Here is a 17,950-nt window from a genome sequence, read left to right as displayed (position 1 = left end):
ACACATTTTTATGATAAACTTTTTAGATCTTGGTCATCTGTAAAACTACATCTTTTAACCAGATGAAGCATTGTAGTCATTGGACGTTGTCAGAGAAACAAGCTGAGCAAATGTGCTCCTCATGGACATCTGGGTCTGTTAAACAGTGTCAGAGAGACACTGATTTTTCTATGTGTTTTCTCCAGTTTGAATCACTGGGTCGGGTCTGTTTGTACAGGAATGAAGGGGACTTCGATGGTAACAACCTGTTTTTGTTCTTGTATTTGTGCAGCAAATACCATCAGACCTAGAAAAACACAATTGGCAGGTGGACATATGTCTGCCAAACATAGCTTGATGGCCAAAAAACTCCATTTTGGTCTCCTCAGACCAAAGAACCTTCTTCCAGTTGACCTTGGAGTCTCCCACATGACTTTGGGTGAACTTTAGTCAAGATTTAAAATACGTTTTCTTCAACAGTGGTTTTCTCTTTGACACTCTCCCATTAAGCAACAGTTAGACAGAGTCTCTCCCATCTCAGCTGCTGAAGCTCCTTCAGAGTAGTCATAGTCGTGTTGGTGGCCTCCCTCACCAGTCTCCTTCTTGCACCGTCATTCAGTTGTACGAGTGTGAGTACGGCTCTAGGCAGATTCACACAAATGCCATATTCCTTCATTTCTAAATGATGGATTTAACTGACATTGACATATTTTGTATCCACCCCCTCACTTATACGTTTAAATAACCTTTTCTTGGAGTTTCTTGGAGTGTTCTTTTGTCTTCATGGTGTAATTATACTGATTAACCAGTAACTGGACCTTCCAGACACAGGTGTCTGCATACTACAATCACTTGAGACACATTCACTGCACTCAGGTGCAATAATTGGCTGGACCTCTATTAAATTAGTCACTTTAAAGGGAGTGAATATTTATTCAGTCACTTATTTTACATTATGTATTTTTAATGTATTGACATTACTTTTCTGTTACTAGAAATCTGTTTTCACTTTTGCATTAAAGAGGGTTTTTTTGTAAAAGTCTAATTGTATTGAGCATGATTAATTTTTTTAAAAGCAATAAAAGGGGAAAACATCCAAGGGGGTGAATACTTTTATAGGCACTGTATTGTGCACAGTTGTACAATAAATGTATGCCAAATTATGTATTTGGACTCTGCTTATCGATAATTGTGGCTATATTTTTTATATTGTTTTTGATAAATAAGTAACTGTTTTGATGTGATATGAATCAGTGCTGTCAATGATCCATTCAAGTGCTTCCCTAATGAATGCTCGATATGGTCCTTTGATCAACAGCACAGGCCTATAAATTCTCACAGTTTCACCCACTGGGACATTTCCACTGACAACTTTTTTCTGGATTCCCACTCAGTCTCTCTTAGGTATGTACATACTCTGACAAACTAATGAATTTTATGCATAGCAACAGTTATATAGTTTTAAGATTGCATATTTGTGTGGAATATTCATTTTACTAAGTTGTCTCATCTTTCAGTTTTTCTGGGCTTTATGAAGACATGTTTGTTGTCTTTTTAACAGGTTTGTGTCCTGGATATTGTCCATAATGGGGGTGCCTGGGGCTTTGTTATTGATCCTCATTTTGCAGATTACTACAGGAAGTGCCTCAGGTAAACCATCTGACATCTTATCATCTTGGGTTAAACATTATGACACATATTCACTGTATAATGACTCTTTCCCTTTAAATTTAAAAAAAAATTGTTACATTTTCTGCCATGAACGGACTTCTACTGAAAGACTTTAATCAAATGGTGCCTTGATTTTGCCTCCCCAAACATAATTTGCACTTTTTTTGAAGCAAGATTTTTCTTACTGACTTTGATATCAACATACCTTTTGGATGAACATTCAGTTACATCAAATGGAAAATTCTAGATATAATATTGATTGTTTTTTATTTTTTATTTTGGAAACTTAATATTTACACTGATAGAAAAAACTGATCACCTATCCATTCATTGAAATGTTTTAGACTTGACTGCCTGCTTGTTCTTAGATTTATGATCTTTTTTTCATTGATACAGTGGTTAACAGAATACAACCTGCAGTGGCTTCAACCACACCTGAGCCGAGACCACAAAACTCCACCATTGTTCAAGCAACAGCAGATAACAGCACAGTAGTTGAGGATGAAAGGCCATTTATGCTAACAGTTGAGGGGCCGGTCCGTCTGGCTGGTGGAGGAAACAACTCCTGCTCTGGTAGAGTGGAGATCTTCCACCAAGGACAGTGGGGCACAGTGTGTGACGATGGCTGGGACATGACTAATGCTCAGGTAGTGTGTAGACAGCTGGGCTGTGGCAGAGTCCTGTCAGCACCACATAAGGCAGTCTTTGGGCAGGGCAGTGGGCCTATTTGGTTGGATGATGTCACATGCACAGGCAGTGAATCAGAGCTCAGCGAGTGTAGACACAGAGGGATTGGATCTCATGACTGTGGTCACCACGAGGATGCTGGTGTGGTTTGTGAAGGTAAACACAAATTTGTGCAGTTAAAGTCAATGAAATGTTGTTGTTTTCATGAAATCCATCATTCAACAACATCATGTTGTATGTTTTTCTGTTAGCTGGTTCACCAGTGAGGTTGGTCAATTCTGACCGCTGCTCTGGCAGAGTGGAGGTCTACCATGAAGGACAGTGGGGGACAGTGTGTGACGATGGCTGGGACCTGAACGATGCCAGCGTAGTGTGCAGACAGGTGGGCTGTGGGAGGGCTCGTTCAGCACTACAAAATGCTCCTTTAGGACCGAGCAGTGGACCCATCTGGTTGGATTATGTCAGATGTTCAGGAAATGAACCATCACTAACAGACTGCACACACCGAGGGATTGGATCTCACTACTGCACTCACCAGGAAGATGCTGGTGTGGTCTGTGAAGGTAAACACACATTTGAGCAAAATCTTTCTCTTATTTATTCTTTTTTTAGTTTCTCAAATATATTGTTTTCATGAAGTCCATCTTTCAACATCATGTTGTTTTTCTGTTAGCTGGTACACCAGTGAGGCTGGTCAACTCTAACAACCGCTGCTCTGGCAGAGTGGAGGTCTACCGTGAAGGACAGTGGGGGACAGTGTGTGATGATGGTTGGGGCTTGAATGACGCTAACGTGGTGTGTAGACAGCTGAGCTGTGGCGAGGCTCTTTCAGCACTACCAACTGCAACTTTTGGACAGGGCAGTGGACCCATCTGGTTGGATGATGTGTCTTGTTTTGGAAATGAATCATCAATAACAGACTGCACACATATAGGATTTGGCGTCCACAACTGTGGTCATGCTAGTGATGCTGGTGTGGTCTGTGAAGGTAAACAAAAAATTAAATTTCACTGTGTAGCAGCCTGTCTATGATAGTATATTTAGAATTTTAGTCACCACCTGTTACAGACATATGAAGTATGTGATTTACACTAAACTTTTATTTTATTTTTTCTATGTTTAGTTTGTTATAGATATCATTGTCTTCATGAAATCCATCTTACAATAACATTATTTTGTGTGTTTTTCTGTTAGCTGGTTCAGTGAGGCTGGCCAACTCTGACAACCCCTGCTCTGGCAGAGTGGAATTCTTACATAATGGACAGTGGGGGACAGTGTGTGATGATCTCTGGGACTTGAATGATGCCAATGTGGTGTGCAGACAGGTGGGCTGTGGCAAAGCTGTGTCAGCACCACACAGTGCACATTTTGGACAGGGCAGTGGATCAATCTGGTTGGATAATGTCTCTTGCTCTGGAAATGAACCATGGATAACAGACTGTGCACACCCAGGATTTGGGGTCCACGACTGTAGTCATGGTGAAGATGCCAGTGTGGTCTGCGAACCCAATTGAAAAAAAAATGTACTGAAGTGTATTTTTGATGCACTGAAATATTGCAAAATGTGTTTCAAGTGCATTTTTTATACTGTAAATGTTTACTCATTTTGAATAGATTGAAAGTGTATTATGTTTATGCTATCATGAAATGGTCAACAGTGTATTTTTACCACACCAATATAAAATTGAAATTGTGTGTACTTTTGATACTTAACCTTTAACACTTTTAAACTTTGATGAAATCATTTTTTTGCTAATTCTGAGCTTGATGTATAAAGTTCACTTTTAAGATTGCTGTCAAATATGTTTCTAGTCAAGGTTTGTGATACATTAATTTTATCATGAAATACTCAAAAGTATGATGACTGTATCATGTGACCTACATCTGTCACCTTCCTTTGAAATTCCTAGAACTGCCATCAAACCTATACCTATATATATGTATATAAGGCATAAAATCACATATTTTGGTTTATTTTCTATTTTCATTATTTGTATTAACATCTTTCATTGTAAAATTGTTCCACTATACTGCATTGTAGAACTATACTGGGCAGTTGGATGCTGTATTGTTAATTTTGTTTACATACATTTTCAAAGAAAGAAAAAAAAAACACGTGTTCATGTTAAGCAATACTTCTTGATGTTGTAAAATTTGAATATTATGTGTAATTGCATTTTACACAATAAAAATGATGACAGTATTCATTGAAATCTATTCACATAATTCAACACATTTTAACAGGGTATTTTAAGACAATATATATATATATATATACTTGGTACAATTAAAGTTGGGCTGTCACACAATTTATAATGCAAACTCTGCTATTCAGTCTTAAAAATATATGTTTTCATTCCCTATTTGAATGTGTTGCTGGGGAAAGCATTTTGATAAATTAAAAAAAAACAACCATTTTGACAAAACATTGTTATAGTTAAATGTCCCTCTGTCTATACTTTCAAAATAGACAGAACAGAATGTAGGATTATTCATGTTTAGGCTGATTGTCCACTGTACAGCTGTTGTAGTAACATCTGTAAAGCAAGAATGAGGACATCTGATGACATCACCACACTGTTTGTTGTGTGAATTGAACTTTCTAAATTTAGCCTGATATTTTTAAAAATAGTTAATATCAAACTGGAGCCTCTGTTCCATGCTTATTCTTCATTCTTTCATTCTTTCATATTTTATCCATTGATAGATAACAGCTTAATGAGAGAGAGAGACAAACTGTGGACAGGTTACTCAGAATAATCCCACACACAGATTGAGAGAGAGAGAGAGGGAGAGAGAGAGGGACTAATGTAAATAATTGAGAATGAACTAGTTCCCTATCTAATCCCATTTAACCATTCTTCATATGACCACTAGATGGCAGTGTTTTAAATGAAATGAGGAGGTGAGCTATGAGACAACCTATTCTCACAGCACATGTATATGTGCTGCAGTATACAATGTAGCACTATGTGGAAGCTTAGCATTTATTTATGTTTGTTTTAGAAATTAAACCAACAAATAATTTAAACAAAATAATTTAAAAAAATGTAACGAAATGCAAAATGATATAGCCTAGGCCAATAATAACATAAAATATGCAAAATATTTGTTGAATAACAAGTAATATCAAATCAGTATCTTCTTGATTTTATCAACCATGCATCACCATGGCAATAACTTTCCAAGAAAACCTTTATTGTCTAATGACGTCAGGTTATTATTCGTCCGCTTACTAATATAGCTGCCTGAACATGTGAGTAGGCGGAAAGAGTGATGTTTAACTGGTTCATTAACTGTTGTGTATCCACAGGTGTGTGTCTGTTGTGTGTGTCTGTGGTCCTTCATGACTCAGCCGATCACACCTGAGCACTGCAGCAGTCAGTCACGGATCATCTAACAACCTGTGGTCATGTGGACTATTTGGAGCTGAAAGCATAGGCTACCTCAGATGAGTTTCGGAGACTGTGTTAGTAGTGTGGTGTGGAGGCTCTGGTGCTGAGGTGCTGCTGTGTCCAGGTGAAAGCTGCGGGCAGGTTACTCACAATAATCCCACACACAGACTGCTGACACCGGTGAGTGAGTTTAATACCTGTCATTACTCCACACTGTTGTCTTGTTGTGAATGAGGGACTTACCACTGTTTGTTACCAACTATATTGTTGTGTTAGCGACGAGTATTTGGCCTGAAACAATACTGTTGAGTCCTCAGGTAGGCAACGCCAAACTCCATTTAAAATATAGCGGTGTAATGTTTGCTCGTGTATAGGCAAAATGTGTTCCTAGTTAAAACAAATGTAACCCCTCTTTAGAAGTTGGCAGACTCTTATGTCCAATTCGGCAAACATTTTATTTATGTAAATTTCAACTTTATTGCATTAATATTGCTTGATATTGCCTCCTCGCAGCAGTAGTGTGGTAAGGTAAAGATTTTATCGCAATAAGTGTTGTTATTTTGCATGGACAGGAAGATGAATCAAAAGCCTAGCTTTTAAGAATACGTAGAGTGGTCTAAATTAGTTGTGTTCTATCATTTAGTGTTGTTGTGGACAAGGAAGCATAATTTTGACACATTTTTTAATGGAGTTTGGCGTGGCGTCCTGCCAATGGTAGAAAGTTCCTGTACATTACCTTACCAACCAATTTCTCCAGGAAAGATGACGTCGGTGTATGAGTTTTATACCCTGAAACAAAGTTGACACAGATCGGTCAAATATTTTTAAAAGCTATAAAGTAAATGCCTTCTTAGAACATGTTTTTCAGGTTTAAGCCAATTACACAGTTTCAGAAAGACTTAATGGGGTTTTAATTCCAGTTAAAGTTGCATCCCCCTGTATTTCAGTAATACCCTCCTTCCTAGAATATGTCATTATGTCTGCATGTGCATGTACAGGTAACATTACAGTTGTGTGTGTATGCTATCTCTGTTGCAATAACAGCTACTATGTTGTGTATGTTGACCTTTTACAAGTTCAGCAGCATGTGTGGATGTTTAGGCATAGCACAAATGTGCATTTATGAATGGCAGTGTGCAGTCATGTCCTTACTACTGCTTAGGGCATTGCGTGTGTGTGTCCATGCAGTAGTGTGTGCCAGTGTCTAATGGACATTTCTGCTGCAGCAGCATTCAGAGTCTTACATAACAGGTTGTCCTCTGCATCATCCTGCAGGGCTGCCTGAGATTAAATAAAGACTCAGTGCTTCTCCCTGGCATGGCAGAGCACTCTGTGTGTGTGTGATATGAGGATGCACCTCTACTGCTTTATTACAACCAACTTTAAGGAGTTCTCTGAGCCCTGTGCTTCAGTGTATTGACTGATAATCCCTTTCCCATAGAACAAAATGATAACACGGGTCTGTCTTCGGCTCAAGCAGTAATTTACTGGAAGCTCTTATATCTGCCTGGCAAAAGTCACTTTGTGGCTTTTCTCTATTTTAGACCCCCTGAATCAAACAAAGGACATTGCTGTTAAGCCCAAAAAAGAAAATCATACAAGCTGACTCTCACTCATGTATTGTGAAAACGTGATCCGTTATAGTCCACTGTGTCAGAGTCGGTGCAGTTCCTTATCACATATAATGGTTGATACATGTCTTTACTCTTTAGTCACTTATTTCTGCTAATGCACACCTTCACGGGTTAGATTATGTTAGACAATGCTAATAGCCACAGAGCGCAATCAAGTTCTGCCCACCCCAGAGGGGAAAACAATTAATTCCTCCCCCATGACTTTGTATTGAGTGAAAGTGCCTCCTTGTCACTTCAGTCTACTGGCAAACGGCAGAAAAATGCTTATAAGCTGGTGTGTGTGGTGGGATGCAGCATAAAGAACCCAGAACTAAGTTTTTATAAGCTGCTGAACTGAAAACTACAAAAGTGGATAATGTTCCAGGGTTGTGTGCCATGTGGTGGAAGAGACAGACTTGACATGAACTACACACACAGCCTGCAGCTCAAAAAGCTCCATAAACATGACACATAGACCTGGTAATCACAGAGAACACATAGGAAAGTAAAAACAGAACAGCTGTTTAATTGAAATGTATACAGTGTTTGTAATAGTGTTTAAATGATAGAATAGCTCGCCTGCATTCAGCTGTGTGTGTGTGTGTGTGTGTGTGTGGGGGGGGGGGGGGGGGGGGGTGGATGGACTTACAAACTGTTGTCACCATATCAATTGTGAAATGTGTCATACCAGCCTGTCATGCAGTGTTTGCTATTGTGCTATCTCTGTTGTAGATATGTCAGCACTTCCATTCACACACTGCATTTTAAACTAACTAACTTTCTGTTAGACATATAATCATAAGGACAGAATAATCCTTTGACTTGCTGAAATCTGACATGTTTAGGTAGCTACAGGCATTATGCCAGTATTTCAGTCCTTGGTTGCATTTATGGCACCAATTGTTAGAGATTTGTAACCATAAAAAGAAAATTAGTGATCATACGCCTGGGAACCATGCCACACAATCGTATGATGATTACATAAACGATAAAATGACCTGTTTAACTGAATCAGGGTTATTACATGACAACACCGAGGAACAAAATACTACCAAAAGTAGCCTGCATTTGGAGTGATTTCCTGCCAGTGTTGACGTGTAGATGTAAAATGCTCAAACTCCACATGAAAACCAAACATATGCCACCTATATTGTCATTTTTTGGCAGCTCACACATTAAAAAATGTTGAGTGTTGTAAGTGAATTTTAATGTAATTCTGCTTAAAGAACGTGACTTTCTTATCTCTACAAAGCATTTCCGCCTTTTATCTGCACTGCATTTGACTCAGTTGGAGTTAAAGTTACAAATACATCAGGTGCCAAGATTCTACAAGTCTAAACCATCCACCTCCTCCTTATTCAAGTGTGTGTTTGTGTGTGTGTGTGCACTCAGATCAAGCTGTCTAGTTTGCAATTTTGTGTGTGAATGTGTGTGTGGGCTCTCCTCTGCCCAGACTTGCCATCGGGATGATCATAGTAAATTGTGATTGATGGAGCTATTATCCACAACAACGGATTAAAAAGGGACAATACTTCCCTCGTGGTGGTGTGCACTTAACAACTGAACCCAACCCAAAACCTCAACAGCGGTTTAACTTGTAATTTTACCACAACAGCAACGTTTACTGTCAATCAAAGTGAATCTGGGTGGTTCTGGTTGGTCACATCTGTACTGTCTCATGGGAAACTTCTTAGACTGGTAAAAGTGGCAGACAGATGTTTACTGTATATCATGTAATTGATTTAATGATTATAATTTTAGCTGATTTTAAAGCTGTTCTACTCAATAATTGTATATCAACCATGAGTCAGATGTCACCTTATGGTAGCTTAGACAGCTTCATAGTAACAGCTTCATTGTTTTGGTTTTACTGCTTACTGTTTTTTGGTTGAGTCTCACCGTTCTCATCAGTGTCATTTTCAGACAAAGCAGACACAGTGGGTTGTTTTAGATGTTTATTAGCCCTGATAAACCCACTGTAACACTACTTGACCAGCAATAAATTATTACTTAACAAAATTAGCAACTAGCCGGTGAACATAATGGAACATTTAACAGCTTATGAGCCAGATATATCCCCGGGAGGTGGTGGCAACAGAGTGAGAATGGATTTATATTCATTGGGTTGTATGAAAGTATGGATTCTGAATTAGTGCTGATATTCCTCCTTGTCTACTGGGAGTGTAAATTTGTGATTGTTTGCTTACACGTTCACCAACTTAATAAACCTAACAAGGCAGCAGCATGGATATATTATAAGAACTGGATACTGGGCCTAAAATGGTGCCCATTCACTCCAATAAGAATTGCAGGGCTGGCGCATCGCCAAAATAATAAAATAAAAAAAAGTTTCTAATTTCTGGGTTTGGTTCCATTTTATGCGGCCCACTGAATATTGTAGTGTTTAGCTCTGCTGGCGAGCTCCCTCCTCAGCTCATAGACTTTACATTGTGATTTATAAATTGCTTTTTCAGCTTTAAGAACGTTTTACACATATAAAATCTCCATGGATCAAAAAAGTAATAGTATTAAGAGTCATAATTGACCTTGTCTGCAGTTTGAGGTGTTCTGTCAACAGTTACAGACATCTCTTTTACAACGGTGTTTTATGGGGAAAATTGGGGATTTTTTTTAAAGCTGCAATACTGTGAGTGACCACTGGAAGAAATTGTTAAATAGGTTGAGTGGCAGCGCTATATCCAATCTTATAATACATCCATTTACAGTAGTGTGTAAATTTATACATTCACAGGTTTTTATGCTGCCCTCAAGTGGCCAAAAAATCAATTAATGCAGGCGGTTGGATTTTAAGAAGACACCAAAAGCGCTAGTGGTTTATGTCTTGTAGAGTAGCGTAAATCTGTGTTGACATGTTGATGTGTCCTGGCATGGAACGCATTGCTGTATTTATTATTTGAACACTTTAGTTCCGGACTCCGGCTGTTATGTTCCCGCTTGTTCACTGGCAGGACTTAAATGGAAACAAATCTTCATTATTGCTATTTGTACACTCTTACATTAGCTCTGTGTCAAGCATTAAAACCAATAGGTCCATTTAGGTCTGTGTGATTAAAACAAAAATGGAGGGCTGTTTTTACTTATTCTACAATCAGAGTTCAGGTATTATAGATATTAAAGCAAGCTGATGTGAGGTTAAGAGTCATGCAGCAAAATTGGCAGTGAGATTTAGATCTGGGAGTATGACTATCAGTAGGAGTTCTGATTTGATGCAGCAAAGAATAAATGAAAAATAAATTGATATTTAATGGGTTTCCAAAGTCCTACAACTTGTAGCAGATGGAGGAGCATGTTTCACACTCTCCTCAGTCTGTGGCTGCAGTCTATTTTTGGTTGTTTTGCAGCCGTTCACGCACACTGAGCAGCTCTGCCTCCTCTCCAAAGGCCTCAATATGAAGGTGGCTCAGGTCTGTGCTGGTGCATAGTGGCTCTATTCAAACCCTGCGGCACAAGGTGGAGTTAGTTACTTCCACTTACAGGCAGTCATGTTGGAAAAACATTAATCCTGTTATGACTTCAGGTTTGCTTTTAATACCAGCTCAAAAGCAGAATCATTTGTGTCCATGTTATGACTTCAGATGTCCTGTAAACATTTTGTACCCAGTCTGGCACAGTGTACAACAGTTTCATGCTGCTGTTAGAATTGGTTTTGTTTTATGTTTGAGATACAAATTGAGAATATGTCTAATAAAAGACTCACACTGGCACAGCAGAGGTTTTTATTTTAAGCAAGTTTTACACTTTTTTCATCAGTTCAGTGGCTGAGAAGACTGACAAGAAAAAGTTAGAGGTGAAAACTGCACTAAATGTGTGAAATGAATGACTCAGACCACATCTTTAACATCTTTTACATATTTAACGTCACATATAACAAGCTGAGAAATATGTCACCATTTTTTAGAGATGTTTTGGAGGTTATGATTAATCCATGACAGTTCACTAATACAAATTATGTTATAAAAACACCTGCTTAACTGATGTAACTTTGCCACATCTGCCATAAGACTTTTTGCAATGTAGAGCCACAGATTAAGGATTTTTTCTAAATTCAAATCTCTTTTTAGTCACAAATGCATGTGATAAATGTGTCTGTGTATTACCATTGATCATTGGATAAAAGAATGATGCTAGTGTTCCATCACAAAACATGTATGTTGTCACTCTGCTGATCTTTATGCTTGATTGGAGTTGGATTCAGACAGTTTTCACTCTGCAAAATAATCCTCAGATGTTCTCGCTGTAGTCATCACAAAAATGATGACTACAGTGTAAAGTGTGTGTAAAATAACTTCTTGTTTTTGAGCTGTTTTGGAGACCACATATCTATGACACATATCTATCTGTTGTACGTAACAGATCTCAGGATTGAATCCACATCAGCCGAGAGAAGCAACGCTGTGGTGTGTCTGGGAGCAGCCAGTAGAGGCTGTGCTGTTATCTTGACAGCTACAGACACACACACAAACTTTTCCCTTCACACTTCCTGTGTCAGACAGACAGGAATTGATTAGAATATCTATTTTAGTCTTGAGCTTTCCAAAACGACCAGCGACTGAAAGATTATATTATCCCCTGGTGCCACTCTCGGCTCCAGAATAGTCTCCTTACTTTTTTTATCCACACGTGTACACCAGTGTACATATCAAAAACATCAACAAAATAAGAGCGCAGTTACAGTGGATGACACTCTTTCTGATCCCAAAAGTGATTGATGACCAAGTATGTTCTATAAACTGCTACATAGGTGGTCCACATTCTGTTCTAGCTTTTCAGCTGTCATTTCAGTGTTTCCTCTCTCAACCTTATCTGTAGAACAGTGTGTGTGTGTGTGTGTCATGTTTGTACACATGTATTGTCCTCTAAGTACTTTCTGCGTCACCCCAGTTGACTCGCATGCTTCTAAAGCTTAAAAATCCAGCCCACGAGACCATGTAAGCCTCACTCGCGGGATACTTCAAGGCCCTTTTTATTTTTTCAAAGATCAAAAGTTTTGTGCATTATTGTGCATTAAAGAATTCCTCTCTACACGGTTACATGTTTGCATATGGGAGAAAATGTGGAGAAATTCATAATTGGTGTTGGGCTTTGGGCCAGAGTTGCTTGGTTTCAGCCTGTGGAGACATTTCAGCATGGAGCCTGTTTTGGATATTTAGAACAGCATGAAACGCAGTCAGTATTGTGTGTATGCAGTTAAGCTACACACTTGCCATCGTCCACTCACATGCATGATAAAGGTGTTCAGTGTTTTCTTGACTAAGCTGCAGCATGTGCTGTGTAATGACCGCTTTGGTTATCTCCTATCACCATTCTCTGTTTGTTCCTGAGGCCTCTCTGATCTTCTATCCTCTATTTTATTTAAACAGTCTGTCACACTGGGCCTTTTGACTTTTCACACAGTGAACCTCTTACTTAGGTAATAATAATAATGAAGCCATTTTTTCATATGTCTTAACCTCTGCTTCCTGCATATTACTTTGAAAACTATAACATTTTATTTGAAGTAATGATTGAAGAAGAATCTCAGATTCTTGTTCATTAAAACCTTCCTGTTTGCAAGCACGAGGTGCACGGGTCATTTAAATGTGCTGGCAAATATAATCATTTCACAGGAATTAATAATCAGATAATAACAAACAAGCTGAACTCAATCATGCAGAAACCTGGATCTGACTGTAAATCCAATTTTAACCCTGATTTTCAGCTACATGTTTAATGTTGCGCGGACTGTTGGGTGCAAATAGCCTGTTGAAAAGATGAAATGATAGAAAGCTATTATGAGTGCAGTATAAGTCAACAAGCAGCTCTGTAAGCCTATAGAGTATTTAAAGATTAAGAGAAAAAGCAGTGCCTGGGCACCACTGGACAATCATGTGTGACCCTTTTTACTCCATGTAAGAAATTCTTACAAAGGCACTTTCAATACAGATTTTTATTACATTTGATTGCGTGCATGCTTTGAATTCATAATTGTTTTTAGTTCTTATTCAAGTGCAGTATTTATAAAGCCCCAAGAAGGCTGGCATTCTTATTGAGAACTCAGTCATAGTGAGGAACCATACCTGATCTGTATGTGCTGTAAATTAGCTGAAGCAGGTATGGTTTAACTAAACGTGTCGACAACAATAATATATCTTCTACAAAGTTAACCACAGCTTTAATAGCTTCACACTGTCACTCTTCTGAACAATTACTCTTTACATTTAGCATTACCTTTTTTTTCTCTTCAAACAAATATTTAAGCTGCATTAATTATGGCTATTGCGTTAGCTAATGGTGAATGCAAGTCTAATATCGAGTCTTCTTTTAGTTATGTTTTAGTTTTAGCAAATGTGTTGTAACCCAACATGATGACTGAAAATCTCCATAAAGTAGTATCAAAATGTTGATAAATGCTATATTTTAAGTTAGCACTAGCTTTTTTTAAAAGATATTTTGCGTCCTTTTTGCCTTTTTATTGGATTGGGCAGTGAAGTGGTAGTGGTAGGATTGAAGCCGTAACATTGTGGTTACATGCGCAGTTACCACCAATTGCTTGTTTTAAGTGAACAACATCAAAAATGTTGATGTTGAGTAATGTATAGTGAGTTGTTGTCTGCTAATGCTGGCCATTGTTGAGACCAAATTTGTTAATTTAATGTTGTATCATGTCAATAAATCCAGAATAGACACTTTAAAAGTAAGATAAATATGATATACAGTGTTAATATCAGTTTCACTCTCTAACATATCAGGGTGACATGAAGTCGTCGTATTAGCTTTACTGGGCCAGTGAATTGCTCAATCATCCATGTTGGATACAGTTATTTTCAATGGGGGAGTTTTTGCTGCAGGGTCTCAGGGATGTGTGAGCGCTCACTCAAATTATGCAATCAGTGTATTTCAATATCATCCATGTTTTGAATTACAGTCGGACCTGTACGTTTGTGATCTGTTGCCACAAATGCAGTGCAATGTTCAACAAATGTTTAACTGTATAGATTTTGTAACAGTCCTCTCTGAATCCTGCATCTCTGAATGTGAATGCAAACCTGGATCTTATTATCATCTGGGTGTGGATGTAAAATTTGTGTGTTTTTTTTTGTACGTCATTCTTACTGGATCTAATAAAATGTAAAAAACAGTGACATCAGCAGGTGTTTACAGCCCATAAAATGACCGTACAGTCCCAATATTTTAGTTTTTGATCAGCAGATTTAACAATAATCTGTCCAGAGATTTTCCGATTTCTGTTGCTTACTCTCCAGTCTGCACTGAACAACAACTGCTCACCCTCACAGCTCCTCCACCACCCACACTGAGGCGTTCAACTGCTCGGCGATGAAGGCCATTACAGCCAGTTTGCTAAAGAAAGACAAGAATAAACTCACCTTCAAGCAAAAATGTGGTGTCATATTTCCTCTTAACTAGACATACCTGATGGATCGCTTTTGTAATTGACAGTTAGATGACACATCATAACATAGTGACATTTCAAAAGTTAACATACAGTCTTCCCACAAACAAACTGATGTGTTCCATTTAGTTTACAGCCATCATTCCTCCTCATTGTTAATTTGAACAAAAATGTCGACAGCCTGCATGAGCCCATTCTGTCAATGCAGCAAGCTGTGCCAAGTGTCCAATAGGGTCGAGTGCTGGTTCATTTATGCCTCACACTACTGGAGAGTGGCAGAACTGGTACAGGAAACAGGGCCAGTGTGTGTCTTTGTGTCCCTGTGAAAACCTATTAGAGTTTTTGGATGTTGAAAGTGAGGACCTTTTGCCTGCATGATGATGTAAGAATATGCATGTGGGTAGTTATTATGAATATGAAAAAAACAAATGCCATTATCAGTCTTGTGGTTGGATCAAGACATTTGCTAATCTACTTGTTTGGTTAGTATTCAGTCTATTGGCAGGACAGAAAGGACCAATTTTCTGTAATCTTGCTTGGATCGGGCCTTTTCATTGGCTAACCGCAGCCTGCTTTCCCTCTCCTCCTCCTCCTCCTCCTCTTTCTTCTCACTCTCCATCAGATTACATGAGTTACTTTTCCATTACTCTCTTTGCCCCTTTTCTTCTTTAGTCCAAAACCTCCCTCTCTGTTTCTCCTCAGACTCCCGCTACCAATAACAGGGAGGGGGCCCACTGCTGCTTAGCAACCGCCAACCCAGCCCGACTGGTCAGGACTGGCCACTCCTATGTTTTTTGGGGGGTTGGACCCTGATAAGGGTTTGGTTACCTGGCAGGCAGGCAGACAGGCACACACACACACACACACACACACACACACACACACACACACACACACACACACACACACACACACACACGCTCTCTTTAAACACAGACATCAGACTGATTACCCCCTCCCACACTAGACCTTGAGGAAGGTGTGTGTGTGTGTGTGTGTGTGTGTGTGTGTGTGTGTGTGTCTCAATGCGAACTGCTGTTTCTGGCACAGGAATATGGCAAGAGGGAAAAGGCATTCCTCAACTAACACACACACACACACACACACTTCTTGTTACTGCAGCACTGAGCAGCATGCTCGTGTTTCAGAACCAAAAAGGGAGGTGTATCTCTCCCTCTCTCTTCCTCTGTCTCTCTTCTCCCCCCCTCCCTGTCTCTGTCCTCCCTCTCCTTCTCTCTCTCTCTCTCTCTCTCTCTCGACCACCGTCACAGCCTGCGTAGTCTCTCCTCGCCCGCTCGCTCACAAGCACCCACACACTCGCACACAGCAGTGATGGGGTAACATACGACGCATGGAAGTGCAGCGCAGTGCCGTGAGAGGTGTGTGAGTGAGGGAAGGAGGAGGAGGATCAAGTGTGTGTGTGTGTGTGTGTATGTGTGTGTGAGGACAGAGCCAAGTGCATGCCAGTCTGAAGCCAGGAGTGTGAGCGAGCTGATGGAGCTCCCGTGATCTTCTTTTTTTTTTTTTTGTTTTTTTTTCTTGCTGGATGTGTTTTCTTTGTGCAGCCTGAGAAGAAGGAGACAGAAGTGTAAGTTACAGCTGTGGCAACAGTTACGCACAGGATCAGCACATGTACATGCATGATTTCTACTTCAGTGTGTGTGTTTGTGTGTGCATACTAGGGCATAGGTCTTGTGGAAAGTGAATGTTCAGTGCACTTTGAGATGTTGAGTGGTGCAAAACAAGTCAGTCATTTAACATTAACTTGTGTCTTGGTAGATTATTTCCAGCCAACTCATTTCCTATAGAGTGAACAGAGTATGTAGTATGTATATAGGGCGTGTGTGTGTGTGTGTGTGTGTGTGTGGTGGTGTAGTTTTTTTTACTAAATTTCCAGCTATTAAAACTTTTTTCATAATCAAAACTGATTCATAATCTTTTGATATGTGCTCTAAAATCTTGTAAGTTTCTGCACAAATCCCCCTGCACATTATCCTAATGAATAAAGGAACTGTGACTCTCATGAAGAGAATTAGAAGGTGATGCCAGTGTCACGGCTTAAGACACAAACCAGCCTTGTAGCCTTTCCTCCGCAGACTTTGAAGACGGTGGGTTTGATGGCTTCCAGATGCTTTGGGGAGATGATTGCACATGTAACTAAATCCCCCTCACGACGTACGCACAGTCGAAGCATTGTTTCTACAGAGCCGCATGTGGCCGGTTTTGCAGTCGTCTTTTGCTTTTTTTAAATGTGGTCTGAAAATGAAACACTGTTATTTATTTAGTCTAATCCATATTACTCGAGTTAGTCTACAGAAAGTTAAAATCTAAAGCTGATTTTTGAAGAAGTTGTCCCTAAGATTTTGTTAAAAGTGACAAATAGGCATGAATTTTGAAGTAGAACGTGTTTCAGTTTCATCATGTGACGCTAAACAAGTGTAACAAGTGATTGGATTAATAGAACCAGAGGATGACATAACCCGCCAGTGATGAAGTTCAGCAGCCAGAGCCGAGGCGTCGCTGTTCCCAGAGGAGGCTCGGGTCTGTATAAACAGCATCACACAAGCAGAGATACAAGGTCAGGCGGAGGTAGAGGTAGAGGTAGAGGGAGGCCACAGAGGAGCGTTTTAGAACAACTTTGAGATGATGATGACGATTCAAGAAGCAGATTTGGAGCCTCGGTTTGACACACTGCTGAATTTATCTTAAAACCAGCTTTGACTGTACTTCCTGTGCGTTATCTCTTGTTTCAGCCCGGGCTGGTGTTGAACCTTTCTGACCATGTATGGACAGACCAAGTGTTCCGGTTCTGTATTTCAATGATGGGAAATATTTCATTCCCACCCCCCGCCCCCACCCTTCCTTCATAAGCTCTACTGCAATGCTATTTACAGAGCAATACCTTTAGTGGACCAGCTTGAGTCACCCCCTTCATATCAAAGTCAAAACATCCAGTATAATAATTAATCAGTGATGTGGTGAAGGGACAGACTCAGTTCAAATCACTTTTTTTTTTTAATTTATTTTTTTTAATTTCACTACCAATAGTTCAAATGAATTGTCACATATTCAGGTATTGATGGGTTAAGATAGCTGCTAGCAGGTTACATAACAGCTCCATCCACGTTACGCTGTATAACCTTAGGTCCAGTTCTAATTGGACTGGCAGTCAGCCAACCAGCTCTGTCCCTCCA

The 17,950-nt window shown here is 39.4% G+C and overlaps 2 protein-coding genes across 2 annotated transcripts in view; both read left to right on the top strand.

The window, feature by feature from the left end:
* The first annotated feature begins 1,565 nt into the window (after positions 1 to 1,565).
* LOC128366921 (deleted in malignant brain tumors 1 protein-like) lies at positions 1,566 to 3,851 on the top strand. The gene is made up of 5 exons (XM_053327685.1): positions 1,566 to 1,629; positions 2,047 to 2,493; positions 2,589 to 2,900; positions 3,011 to 3,325; positions 3,532 to 3,851. The coding sequence occupies exons 1-5, from the start codon at positions 1,566 to 1,568 to the stop codon at positions 3,849 to 3,851; spliced, it is 1,458 nt and encodes a 485-aa protein (XP_053183660.1).
* Positions 3,852 to 5,806: 1,955 nt separating this feature from the next.
* LOC128366913 (mucin-5AC-like) overlaps positions 5,807 to 17,950 on the top strand; it is a 66,997-nt gene continuing 54,853 nt past the window's right edge. Inside the window, exon 1 of the mRNA XM_053327676.1 lies at positions 5,807 to 5,916. The gene's annotated coding sequence lies outside the window, so the exon portion shown is untranslated. The remainder of the gene's footprint in view (positions 5,917 to 17,950) is intronic.

Source organism: Scomber japonicus, chromosome 2 (assembly GCF_027409825.1).
Source record: "Scomber japonicus isolate fScoJap1 chromosome 2, fScoJap1.pri, whole genome shotgun sequence".
Classification (NCBI taxonomy): Eukaryota; Metazoa; Chordata; class Actinopteri; order Scombriformes; family Scombridae; genus Scomber; species Scomber japonicus.
The sequence above is the reverse complement of the archived record's forward strand: the minus strand, read 5'-3'. Positions and strand labels throughout refer to the sequence as shown.